At 40.0% G+C, this 21,018-nt stretch overlaps 1 protein-coding gene across 1 annotated transcript in view; it reads right to left on the bottom strand.

The window, feature by feature from the left end:
- Positions 1-1,579: 1,579 nt before the first annotated feature.
- LOC148215873 (uncharacterized) overlaps positions 1,580-21,018 on the bottom strand; it is a 36,670-nt gene continuing 17,231 nt past the window's right edge. The window contains exons 3-5 of the mRNA XM_088141615.1: positions 14,034-14,135; positions 9,866-9,974; positions 1,580-8,878 (exon numbers count right to left, since the gene is read on the bottom strand). Coding sequence (XP_087997741.1) covers positions 8,729-8,878; positions 9,866-9,974; positions 14,034-14,135 — 361 coding nt within the window. The 3' untranslated portion in view covers positions 1,580-8,728. The remainder of the gene's footprint in view (positions 8,879-9,865; positions 9,975-14,033; positions 14,136-21,018) is intronic.

Below are 21,018 nucleotides of genomic sequence, written 5' to 3'. Positions count from 1 at the left end.
GCCTTTTCCTGACAATCCTCTCCAGGCTGCGGTCACCCCTGCTGCTTGTGCACCTTTTTCTACCACACTTTTCCCTTCCACATAACCTTCTATTGATGTGCTTTGATACAGCACTTTGGGAACATCCAACTTCTTTTGCAATTACCTTTTGGGGCTTTCCCTCCTTATGGAGGGTGTCAATGATGGTTTTCTGCACAACTGTCAGGTCAGCAGTCTTTCCCATGCTTGTGATTCCTACTGAACCAGCCTGAGAGACCATTTAAAGGCTCAGGAACCCTTTGCAGGTGTTATGGATTCATTAGCTGATTAGAGTGGGACACTTTGAGCCTAGAATATTGAACCTTTTCACACTATTCTAATTTTCTGAGATTGTGAATTTGGGGTTTTCATAAGCTGTATGCCATAATCATCACAATTATACCAAAGTAAGGCTTGACATATCTCGCTTTGCATGTAATGCGTCTATCTCATATATTGGTTTCACCTTTTGAGTTGCCTTACTGACATAAATGAACATTTGCACAACATTCTAATTTTTCGAGTTTCACCTGTATTTCTGATACAGAAGATCAGGAAGAGATGGAAGAGAGTGTCTGGTTTCACAACACCCCTATAGCCTAGTCTGATGTGGAACTGACTGAGGCTGCCATGTTAGAAAGCTTAACAGGTTTATATTTCTTAAGGCAAAATTCATATATGCTTCACAGTCAACTGGAAGATATACTTATTTATTTTATTTAAGCAATTTATATGGCCGCCCAACTCACTCACAGTGACTCTGTGTAGCTTACAGGAATAAATTTATGTAGAATTAAGCTTTTGAACTAGTACTGCAGAAATCCAGGTTCTAGTCCTGCCTCAGCCATGGAAGCTCCCTGGATGACTTTGGTCCAGACAGTCTTTCTCAGTCAAGCCTACCTAGCAGAGTTATTGTGGGATAAAATGAAGAGTGATCTGCATTTGAATTCTTAGAGAAAAGGCAGGATATATATCTCACATCAATAAATATTTCCCTGCCCATAAAAAAAGGAGCATGTCTAGGAAAAGGCTGACTGCATTTGAGATGTGCCAGCTATTTAAAGTTGTGAAAAGTCCTGTGAAAATGCTTGTTTCGATTCAGATGGGCAGCCCCATCTCTTAAGGAATGCTCTACCCTGACCTGAAGAACAGTGAGTTAGGAATACTTCTGGTAAGGTCAGTACAGCCCATTTGAACTGAGAAAGGTGTGAATTCAAATTATTTTCTTTACCTGCAATTTTGTGGGAGCATTTTTGGGGAGGCAAAGGAGAGGTGACTTGAAACAATGCAGCCTTCCCACTCTGCAACCACTTTGTGGTTCTGCTGCAGATAAACAGTAATAGTAATGTTTCACCACATTTTCCTTGAAATAAAATAACTCTCCTTTTAAACATGACACAAGTCACTTTTCATTGCATTAGTTATTTCAGAGAGTTGGAAATGGTAATGAAGCTATCACCACTGTTCACTGACTGGATATTTTCCCTGCTCTTAGTATGCTTAGATTTCTGTAATGCTTCTAATAACATGGAAACCTATTTGACCAGAAGCCATAGTGGAACAGAATAAATGAGTGTGCATGTCAAGGTACATTATTTTTAACACTCTCAGACCACAGATAATCTATTTTGTGGTTTTAGAAATCCAGATTCCATCACTGAAGTATGTCAGGCTCAGGAAAATGCAGCCAAGAGAAAGCAAATTATAAGTGGAAGCTTCTGATTATACCAAAAAGGCAGATCTACAAATTATTCCTCTTCACACGTCCAAGTAAACATGTTTGCTCAGTTTTTACTTGTACTGTGTGCCAGCCAATTGTATTGTCTGAATAAAGCACAGTTAAACATGGGTTTGCCAGGAGTTGGAATCATAATGCAACCTAAGTGTGGACTTGTACATCCATCATGGAAGTGAGCCTCCTTCCTGAAGTGACTCAGCATTAGCCTCTCCATCAGTAGCAAAAAGATCACTGCATTTCTGGTTGAAAACAGCCCAAGGATGGGAAGCTCTCTTTCTGCAATACCGCCCAGACCACCAAGACACAGAAAACAGATCGTACTTTTAAGAACTATAAATGGAACATCAGTTTTATTTTTAAGTTGTTAAGATTACAAATTGACTTAAATATTTTACACTGCAAATATTATTTAAAAGGATGCCCAGCATTCCTTCTATCATCTTTCTAAACTCCATATTTAAAAAAAAACCAAAACCTCTCTCCATGAAGTAGACATCTTGTAAATATATAAAAGACAGACTTGAATCACCCACACAGGCATATTTTAAAACAAGCAATTCAGGTAGTTATCCAGCAACAAACCCATATTAATAATTTTGTTTTTAAAAAGTATGAAAATAGCAGTGACCCAGCACTACCCTACACTTTAAATAGAAAAAGCAGTTTTTCATAGACAACTTTAAAAATACAAACAAAGCCAATTGCACCTCTAGGGTGAGATGTAGGTTGGTCAAAGTCCAGCAGTGACCATCAGTGGCAATTCAGTGCCAGTTCTGCAGCCCATGAGTGACCAGCCACCAGGTGAAAGCTGCCATCAGGAGGGCAGGCCCCCATTTCTGGAATGCACAGTTAAGAGGAATCCAAACAAGCTGTTTGTGGAGAGAATAAAGAATTTGATTAAAAATGGTTAGAAGTTAAAAGCGAACAATAGTCAGTACAGCATATCTTGTTTGCATGATGAGTTTTAGTGGAAGAGCATATGAGAAGAAAAACTTAAATTTTTATCAGTATACAAAAAGGAGGGAGGTTCTTACCTCGGGTCACACACAAAGCCTTCTCAGTCACTCCAGCTTTTTAAACAATGGTGGTATATAAAACATTAATTTGGCTTTTAGGAATTTTAGCAAAAAATATAACACTGTACCTGGCACAATAAAGAACACAGTACACTCAGGTGGAGCCAGACTTGCATTTTGTTCCCATTAAAATTAGTATAAAACATTAATAATGACTTAAGTTCCCTTTATTTTAATATTCCCAGTACTATTATCATAGTCTAGATCCAGCCTATAGTCTCTTATGTACCACCAACTGGAAGACAACACATTATCACCCAAAGTGTGGGAGGGCTTTGCACCTTCACCATGTCCTTCCACACCGACCAATCAGAACCTTCTCAGAAAAGCCCATTAAGAAAGACAGGCCAATTATAATAGCAACATAAATCCAAGCTTTTAACAGGCTTTGTTTGATTTCAAAAAACAATAGGACAGTAGGAGTGATATGCAGGACATGAAGGCACCCAGTCATGAGTAAATAAATACAGGAAGGAACAAGACAAATTATATGAGCCAAGAGTTCCATACAAATGCATGGAGCACGGAATAAGCAGGAAGAACTAGAAATCTTAATGCAGGGAAGCACTTCTAAATCCTGGTGGGATGAAACACATGACTGGGCCTCAAGGACTGAAGGCAAAGGAATAGGAGGGGGAGGACACTGTAAGTGAAGGAAATGTCCACATGTGTAGTGATATCAAGAATTTGAGCCAAAGAGCCCAATCATGAACACTTAGATAAGAGTACAAGGAGCAGAATTAACCATTGTGTGGGGTGCTCCAGACCAACTCAGTAATCTGGCCAACTGCTTCATTTTCCAGAAGGTTGAAGAAAAGGGGACTGGCTCCTTATTGATTCTAACCAATAGCCAAGAGCTGAACAAAGAAGTAAAAGCAGTGTGGACCCGGGGAGAAACCACAGCAGAGTCATACCCAGTTGACTTCAGGAGAGCCAGTTCAACAAGTTTAGAGAACTACTGGACAGGATTCCATGGAAAAAAATCCTCAGGTCAAAGAGAATGCCAGAGAACTGGGAACCATATAGGAAGTATGACCACACATTAGGCATTGAAAATAAAACGTCAGGAGGCTTAGAAAATCACTAGGATGTACAGGGAGCTAAAAGGAACATGCACAGGAAAGGGAAAATGAGTGAAATCATCAAAGAGGCACAGCAGGAAACATATCTGCAGAAAGAAACACAGAAATATCTGCTGAAATGCTAAACAGGTTTGCAAGGGAAGCGAAAACGAACAGAAAAGGATGCTGGACTATGTCAACAGGAACAGGAAGAAAAAAGGGATGAGTCTGCTGTTTGGAGAAGATGGGAGGAGGGTTGCAGGTGATGGGGAGAGGGCGCTGTTCTTCAAATCAGAGGTGTTCCACCCAACTGAGGAAATAAAGTAGAAAAACAGAGAAAATGCATATACAGCAATAGATGTGGAGTGCCCACCTACCATGACTGTGCCTAAGTCTCTGTGACCAGAACAGTTAGACGAGAGTCTTGAAGAAGCTTGTGGTTGCCACCGCAGTGCCTCTTTGTCTGGTTTTTAATAAAGTAGTAGAGGATGGACTTATGCTGGGGACTGGAGGAGGACATATATTCCTATCTTCAAAAAAGGTTGGGGGGAAACCCAGTAACTGCAACTCCGTTAGCGTGATGTTAATACTGGGGAAAACTCTAAAACAAATTATTAAGTGGTTGGTTTGTGACAATTTGGAAAACCCAATTAAAAATATTTAGGAAAAAAAATGACAATGCTTGGCAGGACCCAGGACCCAGGACAGGCTTATTAAGAAGTCATGCCAAACTAACCAAATCTCCTTTTTTGACAGTGTGACCCATTGAGTTGTCCAGGGAAATGCAGTGGACAAAGCACACCTTGGCTTCAGCAAAGCTTTTGACCAACTCTCCAATGAGATCCTACTGTAAGGAATGCCCCGTTCGTCAAGAGAAACTCCCGTGACACGTGTGGTTCACAAAAGAGGTTTACTCAGGCGTAACGCAACAGTTACAAACAAAGCCAGGACTGGCTTGGCACATTTTGTTGTACAATTTATAACTCTCCCCTTCCCACGGTTCGCCCCGTCGTCAGGTTACAAGTTACGGATTATCGATACCCCAATAATCCCCCTTAATGTTCCAAATGGCAGGTTCAGCCAGTATCCCATTGTCTTAGATTGCCTGCCCCTCCGGCGTGGGCTTGTTTCCTCAGGGTTCTTTCAGTTGCACGCCACACCAGGGTTTGCTTGATCGCGCGGTGATCTCCTTTCCATGACTCGCGGCTTTGTTCTTTGTCTCACGCGCGCCGCTCATCAGGGTGGATACAAAACGTCCACTCTGCGGTTTCCTGTTAACTGGGCGCAGGTGGCCCATTAATCAGCTGCGGCTCTACTTCCTCTTTTACCTCGGCTTGCGAGTGGGCGGTAGTATTGGCTCAGCGCGGCTGGCCGGTTTTCCTAGCAGTGCCGCGCCAGCTGAACCTGACACCTACTACAGGAGATAGCAAAAATGTGGACTGGATCAGACTGGACTGTCTAGACTACTATTAGATCAACAGAGAGCTAGTTGAACAACTATAGGGAGTCCTTGACTTATGACGGCAATTGGGACCGGAATTTCCATCACTAAGCAATGCGGTCGTAAAGTGCAACCACATCGGTTAGCGACAACAATCCCTGCAGTCCTGTTTGCCGTCTTTAACTGAATCCCATGGTTGTTAGATGAGGTAACTTTCTGCCAGCTTCCCACAACCAAAGTCAGTGTGGAAGCCAGTAGGAAGTTGCAAATCCTGGGCCCGCAGGCAGGTAAGTGGCTGCTGCTGGGTGGGGGAGGGAAGGGATGGGCAGGGGTGTCAGGGAGGGTGCATGAGAGGCACTGTGTGGGTTGGGGAGGGTGCACAAGTGTGTGCGAAAGGTGCCACATGGGTCAGGAAGGGTGTGGTGCAGGTTGGGGAGGAAGCATGAGGGTGTGCGAGAGGCGCCAAATGGGTTGGGGAGGGTCCGCAAGGGGCGGGAGGGTCTGTGAGAGGTGCCACATGGGTTGGGGAGGGTGCATGAGTGGCCGGTGCGAGTGCAGAGAGGCTGGGGAACAGTGTGCGGATGGGGGAGACTTACCCCAGCAACTTGTAATCTTTCCTGCCAGCTTCCCCTTTGACTTTCTGGGGAAATCAGTAGGGAACATTGCAAAGTCATAAGTCTCCTTTTTCAGCACTGTCACAACTTCGAACAGTTGCTGAAGGAATTGTCTTAAACTGAGGACTACCTGTATACTCAACAAGTACTGTATACTTCAAGGGCTCTGCATCAGGGGGGATGAATGAGATCTGTCTTAGGTCTTGTGCTGTTCAAAATATTTATAAATGATTTATTTACACATATTCACATTTGCAGATGACAAAAAGATAGGGGGGGAAATAGCTTCAAGTTTCAGAGGAGGAACTATAGATGGCAATTTCAACAGAGACAAATGCCTCCCTTATGTTATGTACAGTGTATCACAGAGCAAGTAGATTTTGACATCTGGAATATCCTTTTTAGGACTCAAATAGAAACTAACAACAATTACTAATGTTTGATGGAAAATTCAAATAACTAAATTGTGGCTAGTGGTTGGAGATACAAATGGACTGGAAGGGGAGGCTGTATCACTGAAAAGTAATTTACTTTTTCTTTTTTTCACTCTTTCTATGTATATATAAAATGTAGCAGTCTTTTTTGCATTATCTTGCTATTTTCACTTCTTTGTATTTTAATACTTGCTTTTTTCTACTTTCTTTGTATTTTAATAAGTTAACAATAAACATGCATAAAAAAATTTAAAAATGGACAAATGCAGTGTTGTACATTTCAGAAGTGAAAATCAAAGTATAATCAAAGCATGAGTATAGGATGGTGGGGGGAAACCATACAGAGCAGTAGTGCATTTGAAAAATATCTGAGTCTTAGTGGATCATAAACTGAACATGAGCCAGCAGTGAGATGCAACTGCAAAGAAAAGCAAATGCAATCCCAGGATGAATCACAGAAGTACAGTGTCAAGATCAAGAGAAGTTCAAGAATGGAGAGTTTGGTTGGACATACTATTCAACAATAGAATAGACTTCCTCAGAAGGTGGTGGACTCTTCTCCACTGGATGGCCATATGCCAGGGATGCTTGACAGGAAGCTGGGCTAGATGACCTCCAAGATCCGATGATTCAGTGACTTAAGTAGCTAAAGCATGAGGAGGTTAAAGTCAGTATACCTAGAGACTGAGCTGAGTTCCAAGGGGCCTAATTTACAGATAGATGGGAATTAGGGTTGCATCTACTTTGAAAATGACCTGGTGCTTCTGACCTCAAGCAGGCACATTAAAGCATCCCTTCTTTTTTCACACTAACCTGCAAAAAGTTGGTTTTGAGAAAAAGTGTGGTTGCTTTCAGGAGCTGATCCCGTACACTTAGTATGACTCTAAAGCAACCACACAATTGTTGCAGACTTGTGCTGAAGCCTGAAAAGAGGGGCAGCTTAAATGAATGGCCATGGGTTGCTGTGCTCTCACTAGCACAAGGCCTAACCCTTCTCAATCATTCTTCTGCTTGGCAGTCTGTACCCCTGAAACATGGATTGATCCAGATGCTTTAACAGCCTCAGAGGTGCCCGGAATTCTAGGATCTAGGATTCTAGACACTGGATTTGAAGTGAAACCAACGGTATAGAATTAAAATATAGGATGAAGGTTAGCATTAGCAATATAAATGAAATGTGGAATGAGAGATTTGACTATCTAATTCTGGAAATTGGTTTTAAGGAATGTAAATTCTTATGATTCTTCATTCTTACGATTTAAGAAACATTAAGAAACTGTTTCATTTTTATTGGGCTCTTCAAAGAATGGTTTTAAAAAGTTAGATATTAGATTTCTTGTACTGGTTTTGCATGAAATATGAAGGCTCTCTGACTGACATAATTGGGTTTTGTTCAGACATAGCTTCCTTTTGGTTTCAAGTTACAGCATGTATTAGCACAGTTCTGGTTAATACTGGTTATACTTCTAAAATATGGAATTTGATATTTTATGAAGAACTTTGGCTTTATCAAGTCTGTGCTTAGCAAAGAGAATTATTTTTACATAGATGGAAAGAAACTTACTCTCCTGAGTTAAGGAATGGATTATATTCATTATCAATTTTTGAAGTGTCCTTATACTCTAAAAATGAGAAGATGGAGATTGTTTCCCTCTTCTCTAGATTTAATAAAAACTTTAAAGACTGAATTAATCTTATATTGATACTACACGGATCTTATTTTTTCTCTATTTCCTAATTCCTTTTTCCGCTCCTTCGTTAATTTACAGTGGTACCTTGGTTCACGAATGCTTCTGTTCACGAACAATTCGGTTCACAAACAGCACCGTTTGCAAAATTTTGCTTCCGTTCACGAACTCCGCATCGGGTGACAAACATGACCCGCGGCCATTTTCCCTGCTGTGACACGTGGTCGTGGCTTCCTGTAGGTGAGATCGTGGTCGCAGACAGACACTGGCTGTGAAGCTTTTTGGTGTGCTTTTTAGCATGGCTCCAAAGAAAGTGCAGAGCAAAAATGGTAAGAATAAGGTTTTGAAGAAAATAACCATTGAATTGAAGAAGGAAATTGTAGAAAAGCATGAGCTTTTCTATTCATGTATTTGTGTGACTGATCTGGCCTCGGAGTACAAGATGGCGAAGTCGACAATCTTGACTATTTTGAAGAATAAAGATGCCATCAAAGGAGCTGATGTGGCAAAAGGGGTAACGATGTTAACCAAGCAGAGGACACAAGTGCTGAAAGAGGTGGAAAAACTTTTGTTAGTGTGGTTGAATGAGAAACAGCTGGCAGGTGATAGCATTAGTGAAGCTATGATCTGTGAAAAAGCCAGGAAATTGCACAGTGATTTATTGCAAAAAAAACCCCTCTACAAGCGCAACAAGTGAAGAATTTAAAGCCAGCAGAGGCTGGTTTGGTAAATTCCGCAAGAGAAGTGGCATCCACAGTGTGACAAGACATGGTGAGGCTTCCAGTTCTGACAAGGCTGCTGCAGAAACCTACAAGAAAGAATTCACGGAATTCATGACGGCGGAAGGATACGTCGCTCAACAAGTGTTCAACTGCGATGAAACAGGGCTCTTCTGGAAGAAGATGCTGAACAGAACCTATATCACGCAGGAGGAAAAGGCACTGCCGGGGCACAAGCCCATGAAGGACAGATTGACCCTTTTGCTGTGCACGAATGCAAGCACCGAGCTGAAGATTAAGCCACTACTGGCCTTTCATTTCCAGAGGGTTATGCAGCGCAGGAAAAAACAAGTGACATTAGACAGATTTTTCGCCAAAACTCAGCCTGCAGCTAAGAGACAAAGAAGTGAGGAAACCCCTGAAGGAGATCTCCCCGATGTCCTTTTGGAGGGGGACTCTCCCTCCAAACGATAACTGCCTCCCCACCCGCCTTCCTGTCCTCCACGCCAGAAGTCGCCTCAAGCAAGGTTAGTGTTCTCTCTCTTCATACTGTGCTGTATTTTGTTTCATATTTTTGTGGTTTAAAAAAAAAATACATATGGTTCAGAACGGATTAACCGTATTTACATTGAACCTTATGGGAAAATTTGATTCGGTTGGCGACCAAAATCGGTTGGCAACCACATTCGTAGGGGTCAGAACAGATTAACCGTATTTACATTGAACCTTATGGGAAAATTTGATTCGGTTCACGACCAATTTGGTTCGCGACCAGTGTCGTGGAACGAATTAAGTTCATGACCCGAGGTACCACTGTACTTGGATCACTCTAATGCATGTAGCTTTTTTTACTGTACAATCAAAATGTTTTTTAACTTCACTAATAACATGTTAAACAAATTAAATAGTACTGTATGTAAAACAAATAAACCCCCCAATTTTTTTCTCAGTCATTTTCAAAGCATGCACAGCCTTAATAGAAACAAAATTGTAAGTCACAAAAACTCCTTATGCTTACTTATTTCTGTCTCACTGTTTAACAGCAAAATTATGAATACAAAATAAATGAAATTTACCCAGACATGGTCAATAATCTTCTTTCTCCAGGTACTAGTCAAGGAACTCCCAACAATTTTCAGGACATTTTTGCCCCAAAACCGAGTCTGGAAAACACAGGCCACTATTCTATTTAAAAAGGAGACAAAACATTAATTTAAAAATATAATGGTTATTATGAGCAGTAAGGAAGCAGTAAATGGGTTTTACTGAAACAAACATCTGGCATGGTAGCAGGGCCCTTTTCAACATGAGTTGCATGCATTGCACACATATAAAATGAGCCCACCATGTTGATGTAGTTGACCCCACCCATCTCCTCCACAGATACCCTTGGATACTAGTTAAAACAGACATGTTTCTACTCTCCAACTGACTTCAGAAAGGGATCCCCAGTTTTCCATCAGTCAAGGTTTATTAAATTTTTGAAGCCATTTTGAAGCTGATATTCATATTCTCATCTAACAAAATAAATGCCTATTGTTGTGAGTAGTGCTTTCTGTCATTATGGAGTCACCAAATTCCCTCCTCCTCTCAACTAGTGGAGCCCAGTCAAGGCCAGGGGGAAGGAAACCTTCCCCTTACTGCAAACAGTTCCAAATGTACCCACTGCATTTTTCACCAAAGGAGGAAACTGCACCCTTTCATCTTTATAAAAATACATGAAACTGGCACATCCAGGCATAATTTGGATGCAGCTTAAGTATGTCACCATCACATTATTTGATTTTGGTGTATTTTGGGAAACAGAAAAAAAGCCAATGCTTGGATAAGAGACCACCAAAAAAACTGTGCTACTGCCGCAAAAACCACATGGCTATCCCTATACATTCAGCAGGAGTCAATTTCCATTCCATTCTGTAGGTATTCTTAGTCATTGGGAACCAAGCAAAGGTCCCTCTCCTCAATCTTGTATTCTGTTTCTTCCTCACACCAAAGTATTTCAGGTTGTTGGAACTGGAATAGCTCAGGTTGACATAATTAAAAGCAAGGTACCAAGTTTTAAATTGGTACCTTCAGAGGAACGCAACAATGGGGCAAAAACAGCTAAATTCTCCCTCTTTGTTTATTAGGATGCTGATAATTATGAGTTATCCCAGTTGCTCTATCATTTATTAAAACTTTAGTGTGTGTCAGCACATTGCATAAACCTCCTAGTTGATGGGATACAAGTGGATATCAGTTAGATATCCTACCTTGCACAGAACAGCACAAACATGCACTTCTGGCATCTTGGTCATAATGTGTCCAAATTCAGCAGTACTAGCCATACCTTTAAGAGGGAATGCTATGTGGGGCCCCAGGGCATCTAAGGTGAGTAAACCATTCTTCCCCTTCTTTGTATTACCAAAAAGTATAAAGTGAAAGCCTCAAGTGACCACAGCTTTGATGGGCAATGGAAGTCAGTATCTATGGGCCAATCTGGCAGTGACCATGGTATATAGGAGATTGTGACTTGGAATGTAAAGAAGAGTAAATGCTAAAGAGCAGAAATGACATGACATGACATGACATGACATGACATGACATGACATGACATGAGATGACATGGCATGATATGACATGACATGACATGACATGACATGACATAATAGAAACTAAAAGCAGAAGGATGCCATAGATCTGAGTGAAGATGGTCTGATCTTGGGGAGTTGGTGATTATATGCATGGAGGTGAAAGTGAAGGTTTAATTGTAGGCAGTTCCTTACAGCTGTAACAATGTCCCTTCCTCTCATTCTTGAATGGCAAAAAGTATGTTGACATCATTTCCACTGCCCTCACAACCAACATTTACTGCACCTCAGCAATGAGGCCAGGGAGTAGGGCTGTCCTGTTTATAAACAACCAGACTTGTCCAGATGGTGCTTTTGTGAATACTGACTGTATGGAAAAAATATTGGAAGACAGACTAATCTTTCAAAATGAATGAATGAATGGAAAGAGGATCTGGAAGTTTCTTGGAATGGTTAGTTAATACCTTGATTAGCTAATTGACCATATCGAGACATAACACAGCATCAACCAGCAAAAGGATAAAAGGATAAAAGAGGTATAAATATATCAAGGACAGAACCAGGTATATTCAGGCAAGGGCATCATCTCTGTTCTTAGAAGGGTATGGGAAGCATGAAAAGGGCTGCTTAGTGGAAGAGCGGAGTAAAAGAGGCTATGCTTGAGAAAAAATGTGGATGGTTGCTACAAAAAATGAACATGAGAGAAAGGTACTGTAGAACATGAATAGAGAGAAAAAGAGACTGGCAATGAATATAGTAAAAACAGGAGGAGTATTTAAATTTAAAAAGGCAGAGACAATGCAGAGCAATTCTGATGGAAACAATTTGTTTTGGAAGTAGGTAAAGAGGCTGAAAAAGGAGCCTCAACTGGAGTGAATGGAATTAGAATTAAAACTAAAGATGAAATAATTTCAAGGAATTTATTTGAGGGAATGCTGGAAGGAGCATTTGAGAAATGTATATGGGAATGAGAGTGATGTGTCTAAGAGTGAAACTGAAACAGATACTACATTAATGTCCAGGGAAAAAGAAAAGAAAAGAAAGTCATAAATGCTGTTGAAAAATGGAAAGGCTGCAAGGACAGATGGTATAAGTGAAAAAATGTTAAAATGTAGATGTGGTTTATTTATGGAGTGAACTTGTGCATGAAGGATGCTTCTGTGCCTTACGATTGGAAGAATGTAATGTAATTATTATTCCCTTATATAAAAGGAAAGGCAGCAAAATGCAAAAATCACCGGGATTCATTTGTTAAATGCTTCTGGAGGGGGGTTGGCAGAATTCTGACTGGAAGGGTATTTAAGGGAAAAATTAGGGAAGCACTTTGTGGCTTTATGCTGGACAGGGGACATGCAATTTAGATTTTTGCTAAACTAAATCCCTGAGTCAGTCATTGAGAAATGTATCAACATGCTAAGGAAATTTCACTGTATGTTTACTGATTTAGAAGGTAGTTGTGCAAATATGGAATTCAAGATTGTTTGCTGAATGAACTAAGAGCAGTATGTGAAAAAAGCAAAGAATGCATGAGAATAAACAGAATGCTTAGCAAATGAATCTAGGATAATGTCCCCTTGGTTGTTTCCTATATTTATGGATACACGTATAAGGAATGCTTTTGATGACATTAGAGGTGTTAGAGATGAGGGATGTGGATGTGTGTATTCTTTTGTATGAATATGATACTGTGTTGTTGACTTAGAACTTGAGGGATTTGCAGTACAGAGAGGCATAGATTGGGTTTAACTAGATTTAGCTGTTTCCTTTTTGTTTCACCTTCTCTTAATTTCTTTGGCTCTTTACTAATTCTCACTCTTTTTCTGCTAATCCCAGAAGGGAATGGCATGACTGGTATGTCTATATGTCCATATTAACAGCAAATCTATTTATTATCATGGGTAATATGTACACCATATATTGTATAGGAAATTTAGAGGATTTTTCTATACCTGTCATTAGCCTGAACATAAGGACAATATTCCAATTCATATTTTTAAAAATTTAAGTTTTATAATCCCTTGCTTACAATGGATTTTCCACAGTTTGCTAAGGTACAATATGATCTGCTTCATCGTCTTAGTGTCCTGTGAACACAATCAGTGTGATTAATGTTATGAGTAAACCTGATCACTATGGCTTGTTTAGCAAACTATACATAAGAAAATTTCTGGCTCAACTCAGTGTATGAACTCAGTCATTGTCTATGAAGGTTTGAATAAAGTATATGGCACAAAACATAATTAGATCCTTACACTCGGCAAGCCAATAACTGCAGTCTGAGAAACAGTGGGAAGTTAAGTACTGTCTTTTCCAAGTAATTAATGTTGTAAATGACTACCATTTTGAAACTAAGTTTACTGTATGTTACATTAGCATTCTCCTAAGCAAAAGTTGATCAAATTTCAAAGGCTACTTTCCTGCAATACAAGTCCCTATACAAGATGAAATTGCTCACTGAGAGCACTATTTTTAAATGAAGCATTTTAAAAATGAAGGACAAACCATGATAGCAAAAATCTGAATAAAAGGAGGAAAAGTTTCAGCTGTTTATGATCCCCAAGATTGCCTTTGAAAAGTTAGAGATAATTCAAAAATAATCTCCTGTTGACATTCCAGTTGAATTCCTAAACATATAATAACTAGAATATTGAAAATTTACTCAAGGAACTCTTACCCTTTAGCAAGATGAAATAACGGATCCTCCAGTTTTCCACTGTATCTCCTGTTACATTCATCTCCAATTACTGCAAGTTGGTGACCGACTTGGATTATAGTACTAAAAGGATGAGTATATATGAAGATGATAATCTTTTACAGTTCTGTCCCAATGCTAAATAAATACACAGCTAAACTGAAAAAATAATTAAAAATGCAATGCAGAGATAAGTAACCAATAAGCACAATAAAGTTATGCTTCAGAAACAATGCAATAATATATCTTAAGAAATACAGATATTTCTTAATATTTAAATATTTACTTGTGGCATTTTAAATATTAACAAATGTTTTACTGTATAAGCTTTCATGGATTACAGTCCATTTGAAGTCTATGCAATTATTTAGTCTTTAAGACTTTAAAACTAACTGTTGTATTTGCTACCAAAGAATGGCTATCTGTCCGAAACGTATTCAGAAATAAAGTGTTCTATGGAATCTGTAGACTGCAGTCCTTATTATTATTATTATTCGAGAAAGGTACAGCTATAGGAAGATATGGCATAAGGGCTTCTAACATTATCAATAGGGCAGAGCAGATTGCAGGGAGACAAATCTTTCTCATTGATTCAAAGACACTGAAGAGTTATTTGTAGTTTGTCAGCATACTTGTGGAAATACTTTTTTTTTTTTTTTTTTTTTACAAAGAACTCATTTTTAACATTTGGAATTCACTCTCACAAAATATAGTGTTGGCCAATAACCAAGATAACTAAAAAGAAATCATGGTGAATAACCCTGTCAGTGACTGTTAGAATAAATTCTGTGGTCATTGCTTTCCAAGAATCAGATTCTGGGGTTAACCCACAGGTGATGGCTACAATATCATTCCTGGTTATGAATGGTATGTACAGTATGGCATTAATCCAAAATATTTTACATGATTAGCTGCTAGTATCAAATCCACAGATATTAACTTGAAAGGAATTTAAGATAAGAGAGTTCCTTCCCCAAAATGAAAGATTAGATAAAAAGTTTTTCTTTACCATGTTCTCGCTGAACCTAAGTCAACTATCTCATTTTAAAAATAAATTATTTTGAACAATACATTATTATTTTTAAAAAGCTGAAATGTTTTAAACCTATAGGTCTCTTTAATTCCTACCCTCCCCCTTCCTCATCCAGCTTTAGAATTTTTCTTCATTTAAAACAGCCTTCCTGTCGGGCCTAGCCCAAGGAACTCCAGGAGACCATGCAGAGTCAATCCAGCAAGGTTTATTAGCTACAACCCATTAACAAGAATCTTCCCAGAATGAAACCAGTTCCCAGGCTCAGTCAGTTCACATTGATGGAATTTCTTTGGGAGGTGCCAGTCTCCTCCACTTATCTCTTCCTCGCTCCTCTGGAGATGAGAGCACATTCTTTACTCCCCTCCCACCATTCCAGTCCATCACACTTCCCCAACCATTTTCCAGTATCAGGCTCTTGCTATTAAAATTAATCCACCTGGGAACAAACTTCATCAGCCTCAGCTGCATGGAAGAGGGTAGAAGAGGATCACAAGTGCCCAAGAACCAATTTGAGCAAGTGCCTGGCGGTGGTGGGATATTTCCTGCTGAGGAGACCCAAGGGTCAGTGTGCAGACCTGTCTAGTTCCAGGTGGTGTATTTCATTTTAAATGTTATTACAGCCATCAACCAAACGTCCAATATAACAAAGAAAACCTAAATGATTTAATAACATTCAACAATCTTTATATAGTATATAAGCAAAATTCCATTGGCCAGAGTACATATAGAATTCCTCAGTGTGACCAGGGAAATTATTTAATAATGGTTGAAGTAGCCATCATCTATAATCAGAGCAAAAAGCACAGCCTAAAAAATCCCATACTCCATAAATTCACTCACATCTGATCCACAGGGGTATTGCCTCTATGATACTGGAATTTTTGGGATGCTACCCTCCAAGATGGCAGGAGGGAGAATGTTGATGAGACCTGATATAGACCCACTAAAAATTGGAGAAAGTAAGAGAATATACAGTATATATTTTGCAGGTTCAAGCCTCAGTGGTCAGGAAGTCTTGGTAATATGGCTTGGCTCCTCCTGAAATTGTGTCTCCAATCCGTCATTTAATTAATTCCTTATCCCAATCCAAATTTAGTGGAAATTTAGGAGACATATCTATTAGATGCACTAAACATCTAATAGATGTGGGTCCATCATCTAGATTACCATTTATCCCTTCTAATTAGGGAAATCAACCTAGCCAGAACCAGGTCAAAGTTCTGCCATATAAACTGAATTGACTGTCAAATCAAGGCCCCTACCTTGGGTGTTCCTGCCTCCAGTCTCAATACTAGACTCAGTCCCCATCTGGCTGTTACTAACAAGCATCTGAGAAGCCTGGTTTGCACTTTTTCATAGAATACAAAACTGGAATAATGTCCCATATAATAATAGCTGGGCAGCAGATTGTGTGATGAGGAGTTGTATTGTTTTCCAGGATGTGACAGACAGGCAGCTGAAACTCTTCAAGCCCATTGATAACTATCCTTTCCTAATTATTCATGAGGGGATGAATGACACAGCCAGAAGAGATCTTTAACAGATCTCCAGAGACTGAGGCCCTAGTCAGGACGTTACAGGAACTGGGAGTGCAACCAGTGTTTTTGTCAATCCTTCCACTCATGGCATAAAAAGAAAGAACAGGAAGTGAACAACTGACCACATGGATGGCCACCAAGAAGAATTTAGATTCCTAAACCATGGACTGTACAATGAGGGACTCTTGGCAAGAGATGGTTTGCATCTCATGAACACTCAGAAGAATGGGGTCAGCAGGCATCCCTTCATAGTAAACTAGAGCAAACGCCCAAAAGGCCAAAGCCAAAAATGCAGGAGACAAAGGGAAAAGCATGAGAGTGGAGGGGATTTAGAGAGTTGCTGGGAGTCAGGTGACATATACATTTAAGAAATTATTATGGTTGGTTGCAGTCAGCCAGATGTTTAGACTGGATCTGGCATTTTTATCCACCTATCGAGTCCTTCCCAAAGACATGGGATAGGCAGATATTGTTGTTTGATGGTGTTAAAGGTATCCTTGCAGGATATAAGCTGTTTCAAGTAAAGCTGCCTTTTGCAGTTGACTGAGGGTGATTTTGTCAATGCTGATGATCTTCAAGTGGTGCTCCAGATGTTTTGGGATGTCACCCAAGGTGCTTATTACTATTGGTACTATTTTTGCTTTCTTTTGCCACATTCTATCTCTATTTGCAGGTCTTTGTATTTTGTGATTTTCTCCAGTTCTTTCTCTTCTATTCTGCTGTTCCCAGGTATTGCAATGTCCACTATCCAGACTTTTTTTGTCTTTCTTATCAACAATGGTTAAGTCTGGGATGTTGTGTGGCAGATGCTTGTTTGTTTTGAATTCTAAAGTCCCAGAGCACTTTAGCTTCTTCATTTTCTATTACTTTGTCTATTTTGTGGTCCCACCAGTTCTTGCTTGCAGGAAAATGATATTTCTTGCAGATATTCCAATGTGCCATTGTTACTACTTTGTCATGCTGTTGTTTGTAGTCAATCTGTGTGATCTTGCAGCAGCTTAACTAGGTGGTCCACTGTTTCTTCAGCTTCTTTGCAGAAGCAGCATTTGCTGTCTGTTGCTGTCTTCTCAGTTCTGGCTTTGTATGCATTTGTTCTTAAGGCTTGGTCTTGTGCACCCAGAATAAGCCCCTCTGTCTCTTTCTTCAACTTTCCTGCTCTTAGCCATTGCCAGGTCTTGTTATCTGCTCTGCCTGCAAGTTTTTTTGTGCACTAGCCATGCCATGTCTCTTTTCTATTCTTCATTTAGTCTTTTTTATAGGCCAGTTTAGTTTCTTTGGTATTCAGTAAGCCTTCATGGTGTAGTAGGTTCAGTGCATCTTCTTCACTGTCCTTCAGATATTCTTCCAATGCCCTTTTTTCTTCTTCAACTGTCTGGTGAACTTGTAACATTCCACAGCCACCTATGCTCCTTGCTAAGTAGAGTCTGTCAATATTGCTGCGTGGATGAAGGGCATGATTCATTGTCATTATTTTTCTGGTCTTCCTATCCAGGGCTTTTAGTTCACCTGAGTCCAGTCCACTGTTCCAGCTGTATACCTGATGACTGGAATTGCCCAGGTGTTCATCACCTTGATGGTATTTCTGCCACTGAGCTTGGGCTTTAAGGTCTTCTTCACTCTTTTGATGTATTCACCACTAAACTTCTTCTTGACTTCAGTGTGCTTGATGTTATCAGCCGGAATGATACCCAGGTATTTGTAGTGATCGTCTTCATCCAGACTCTTGAGTTATGTCCATTGGGCATCTTGATTCCTTCAATTTTCACTATTTTTCCCCTGTTGGTGGTCGGGGTGGCACATTTGTCCAGTCCAAACTCCACTGCAATATCTTGGCTGTATAATTGGGCAGTGTTGAGCAGCAATTCCATTTCAGATGGTGTTTTTCACTACAGCTTCAGATTGTCCATGTAAAGGAGGTGGGATAACTGGGCAGATGTTTTTGATGTTTGATAGCCATGGCCTGACTTGTTCAGTATTGTTGACATAGGAATCAATGCAATGACAAACAGTAGTGGTGATAGTGAGTCTCCTTGAAAGATTTATCTCTTGATGTTAACCTCTCCCAGCCTATCACCACTGACCAACAACTGTGTCTTCCACTGTGCCATTAATCACTGCACAAAGCTTCTGATGTTTCTATTGATTCCTGTTATTTCTAGGCACTTGATTATCCAGTTATGTGGCAGGGAGTCGAATATCTTCTTGTAACCAATCCAAGCTACATTCAAGTTGGTCTTCCTTCTCTTACAGTTTTCCAAAATGATCTTGTCAATTAGGAACTGATCTTTTGTCACTGTGCTCTTTGAGCAGTTTCCTTTCTGCTCAGATGGAAGGAGCTTGTTTTCAGCTAGGTGCTGTTGGGCGGCATCAGCTACAACATCAGTTAGCAATCTGAAAGTTGTTGGTAAGCAGGTAATTGGCCTGTAGTTGCCCAGTGCTGCTCCTTTTGCTGGATCTTTCATTATCAGGTAGATTTTATCAGATGTTAACCAATCTTCAATTTCACCTCCTTGCACTATGTTGTTAAACTGCTTGGCAATGAGTAGGTGCAGAGCAGTCAGATGTTTCAACCAAAACCATGCAGTTCATCTTCACCTGGTGCTGACCAATTCTTGATCTTCCTTGCCCTCTTCTCCTCCATTTCTGCTGTTATTACAAGTTCTTTATTTCAGCTTCTTTTTTATTCTTATCTACCTCCTTTATCTAAGCTGTATTCTTGTTGCATTTCTTCGGGTTGTCCCATAGCTGCACCCAGAACTTTACTATTTCTTTTTTGTCAAGTGTTGACTGGTTTATTGCAGTCTCTCCATTGATGGATTGGTAGAAACGTTTCTGATTCGACTGAAATTGGAGATTCTGCCTGTAGTGTGCTATTCGAGCTTTATATCTGCTGATCTTCTTGGCTATGGCTGTTTTTTGCTGCTTTATTATTTCCAGTGCTTCCTTGATCTAACTTGTTTCTAAGTGATATTTCTTGATCAGGTATTCTTTGGTCTTCTTGTTCTTCAGCTTCTTTTCTTTCATCTGTTCTAGCTTGCTTGCATCTGATCTTAGCATGCTGATCTTATTTTCCAACCTGATCTTTCATTTTGCTGGTGCACTGTTTGGCTTTTTTTCTTGTTTGTTGATTTTGCATCCCAGGTATTCAGTTATAACTGCAGCCATGCTGTACATCAGTTGTTTTTTTTCTTGCAGTGAGCTGGCGCTTATATTTGATATTACAGCATTGGCATTGTTAATATTTGTGCTAGCTGTTTCTTTGAAACAAGCTTCAATGCAGGCAAACTTATTCTGTTGTTTTTGTGCTGTTCTATTCTTTGTTTCAATTCCTCTTGTTTTTTAGTTAGAGGGCTTTGTTCTTTCTGAGGAGAAGGCTCTACCATCTGAGCTACTTCTAGCAAGGCTTCGATTTCTTAGCTCTGGGCAGACCTTTGCAGTTCTTTCAATTCTCCTTCTTTGAATACTTTATTCTGTGTTATAAATCGACATTGATCTGCTAGCCTCTGTTCTGTTATTTCTGATTATGGATGTTGTTCTTTCCAGAAGTGGTAGATTCTTTTCAGATATCCTCTTTTCGTTGGACTTGATTTGTAATAGCAGATCATTATTTCTTTGTTTTCAGTCTTTGTATATTTGTGACAGGTAATCAACTTTTCTTCCAGTAGTTCTGCAGCTGCTGGCCTGGTTGCTCAGCCAACAGTCCTGAGTCCTGTGGCCCACTTGTCACCAGATGTCCAGGAACTAGAACACCTAGCACAGTCCTTGTTGACCTGGGCAACGACCGATCCAGTATGGGTTTCTGTAAATTATGACTCACCATATTATTTTTGGGAGAGACACTCTTTATCTGGCTCCTCTGATAAGACCTGTCCAGTATAGTTGAACCTCTGGCATAGTTCTCATCCTCCTCAGAGCACGCAAGCCCCACAATCATGCCAAGGTAGTGCCTCACTAGGGGTAAGAAATTGTCATTGTAATTATTATTATTGGCAGTAAAGTACAATAGGAGGGAAAATATGAAGTGATACTGGCACTTGGTGGGAAGATACACTGATTGGAACATAGCTGTGGAAGACTACAACTTATTTAAAAGGAACAGACTCAACAGGAAGGGAGTGGGTGTTGTGCTGTACATAAAGAAAGATGTTCCCACATGGAAATTCATGAATTGATCCATGGAATCATACTGAGATTTGGTAAGAATAAAAGCAGAGAGAAACAAAAGTAATAGCATTGTAGGGATTTAAGGAGGGGCTAAATTTAGTCTGGGTGACCTTGGGCCAGTCATTCTTTCTCTCAGCCTTAGGATGCAGGCAATGGCAAACCACTTCTGAAAATCATGCCATGAAAACTGCAGGGAGTTGTCCAGGCAGTTGCCAGGAGTCAACACTGACTC

This window comes from Python bivittatus, unplaced genomic scaffold, assembly GCF_059951505.1.
Source record: "Python bivittatus isolate LINGU-HERP-01145 unplaced genomic scaffold, Pbiv_v1 ctg000330_np1212, whole genome shotgun sequence".
NCBI lineage: Eukaryota > Metazoa > Chordata > Lepidosauria > Squamata > Pythonidae > Python > Python bivittatus.
The sequence above is the reverse complement of the archived record's forward strand: the minus strand, read 5'-3'. Positions and strand labels throughout refer to the sequence as shown.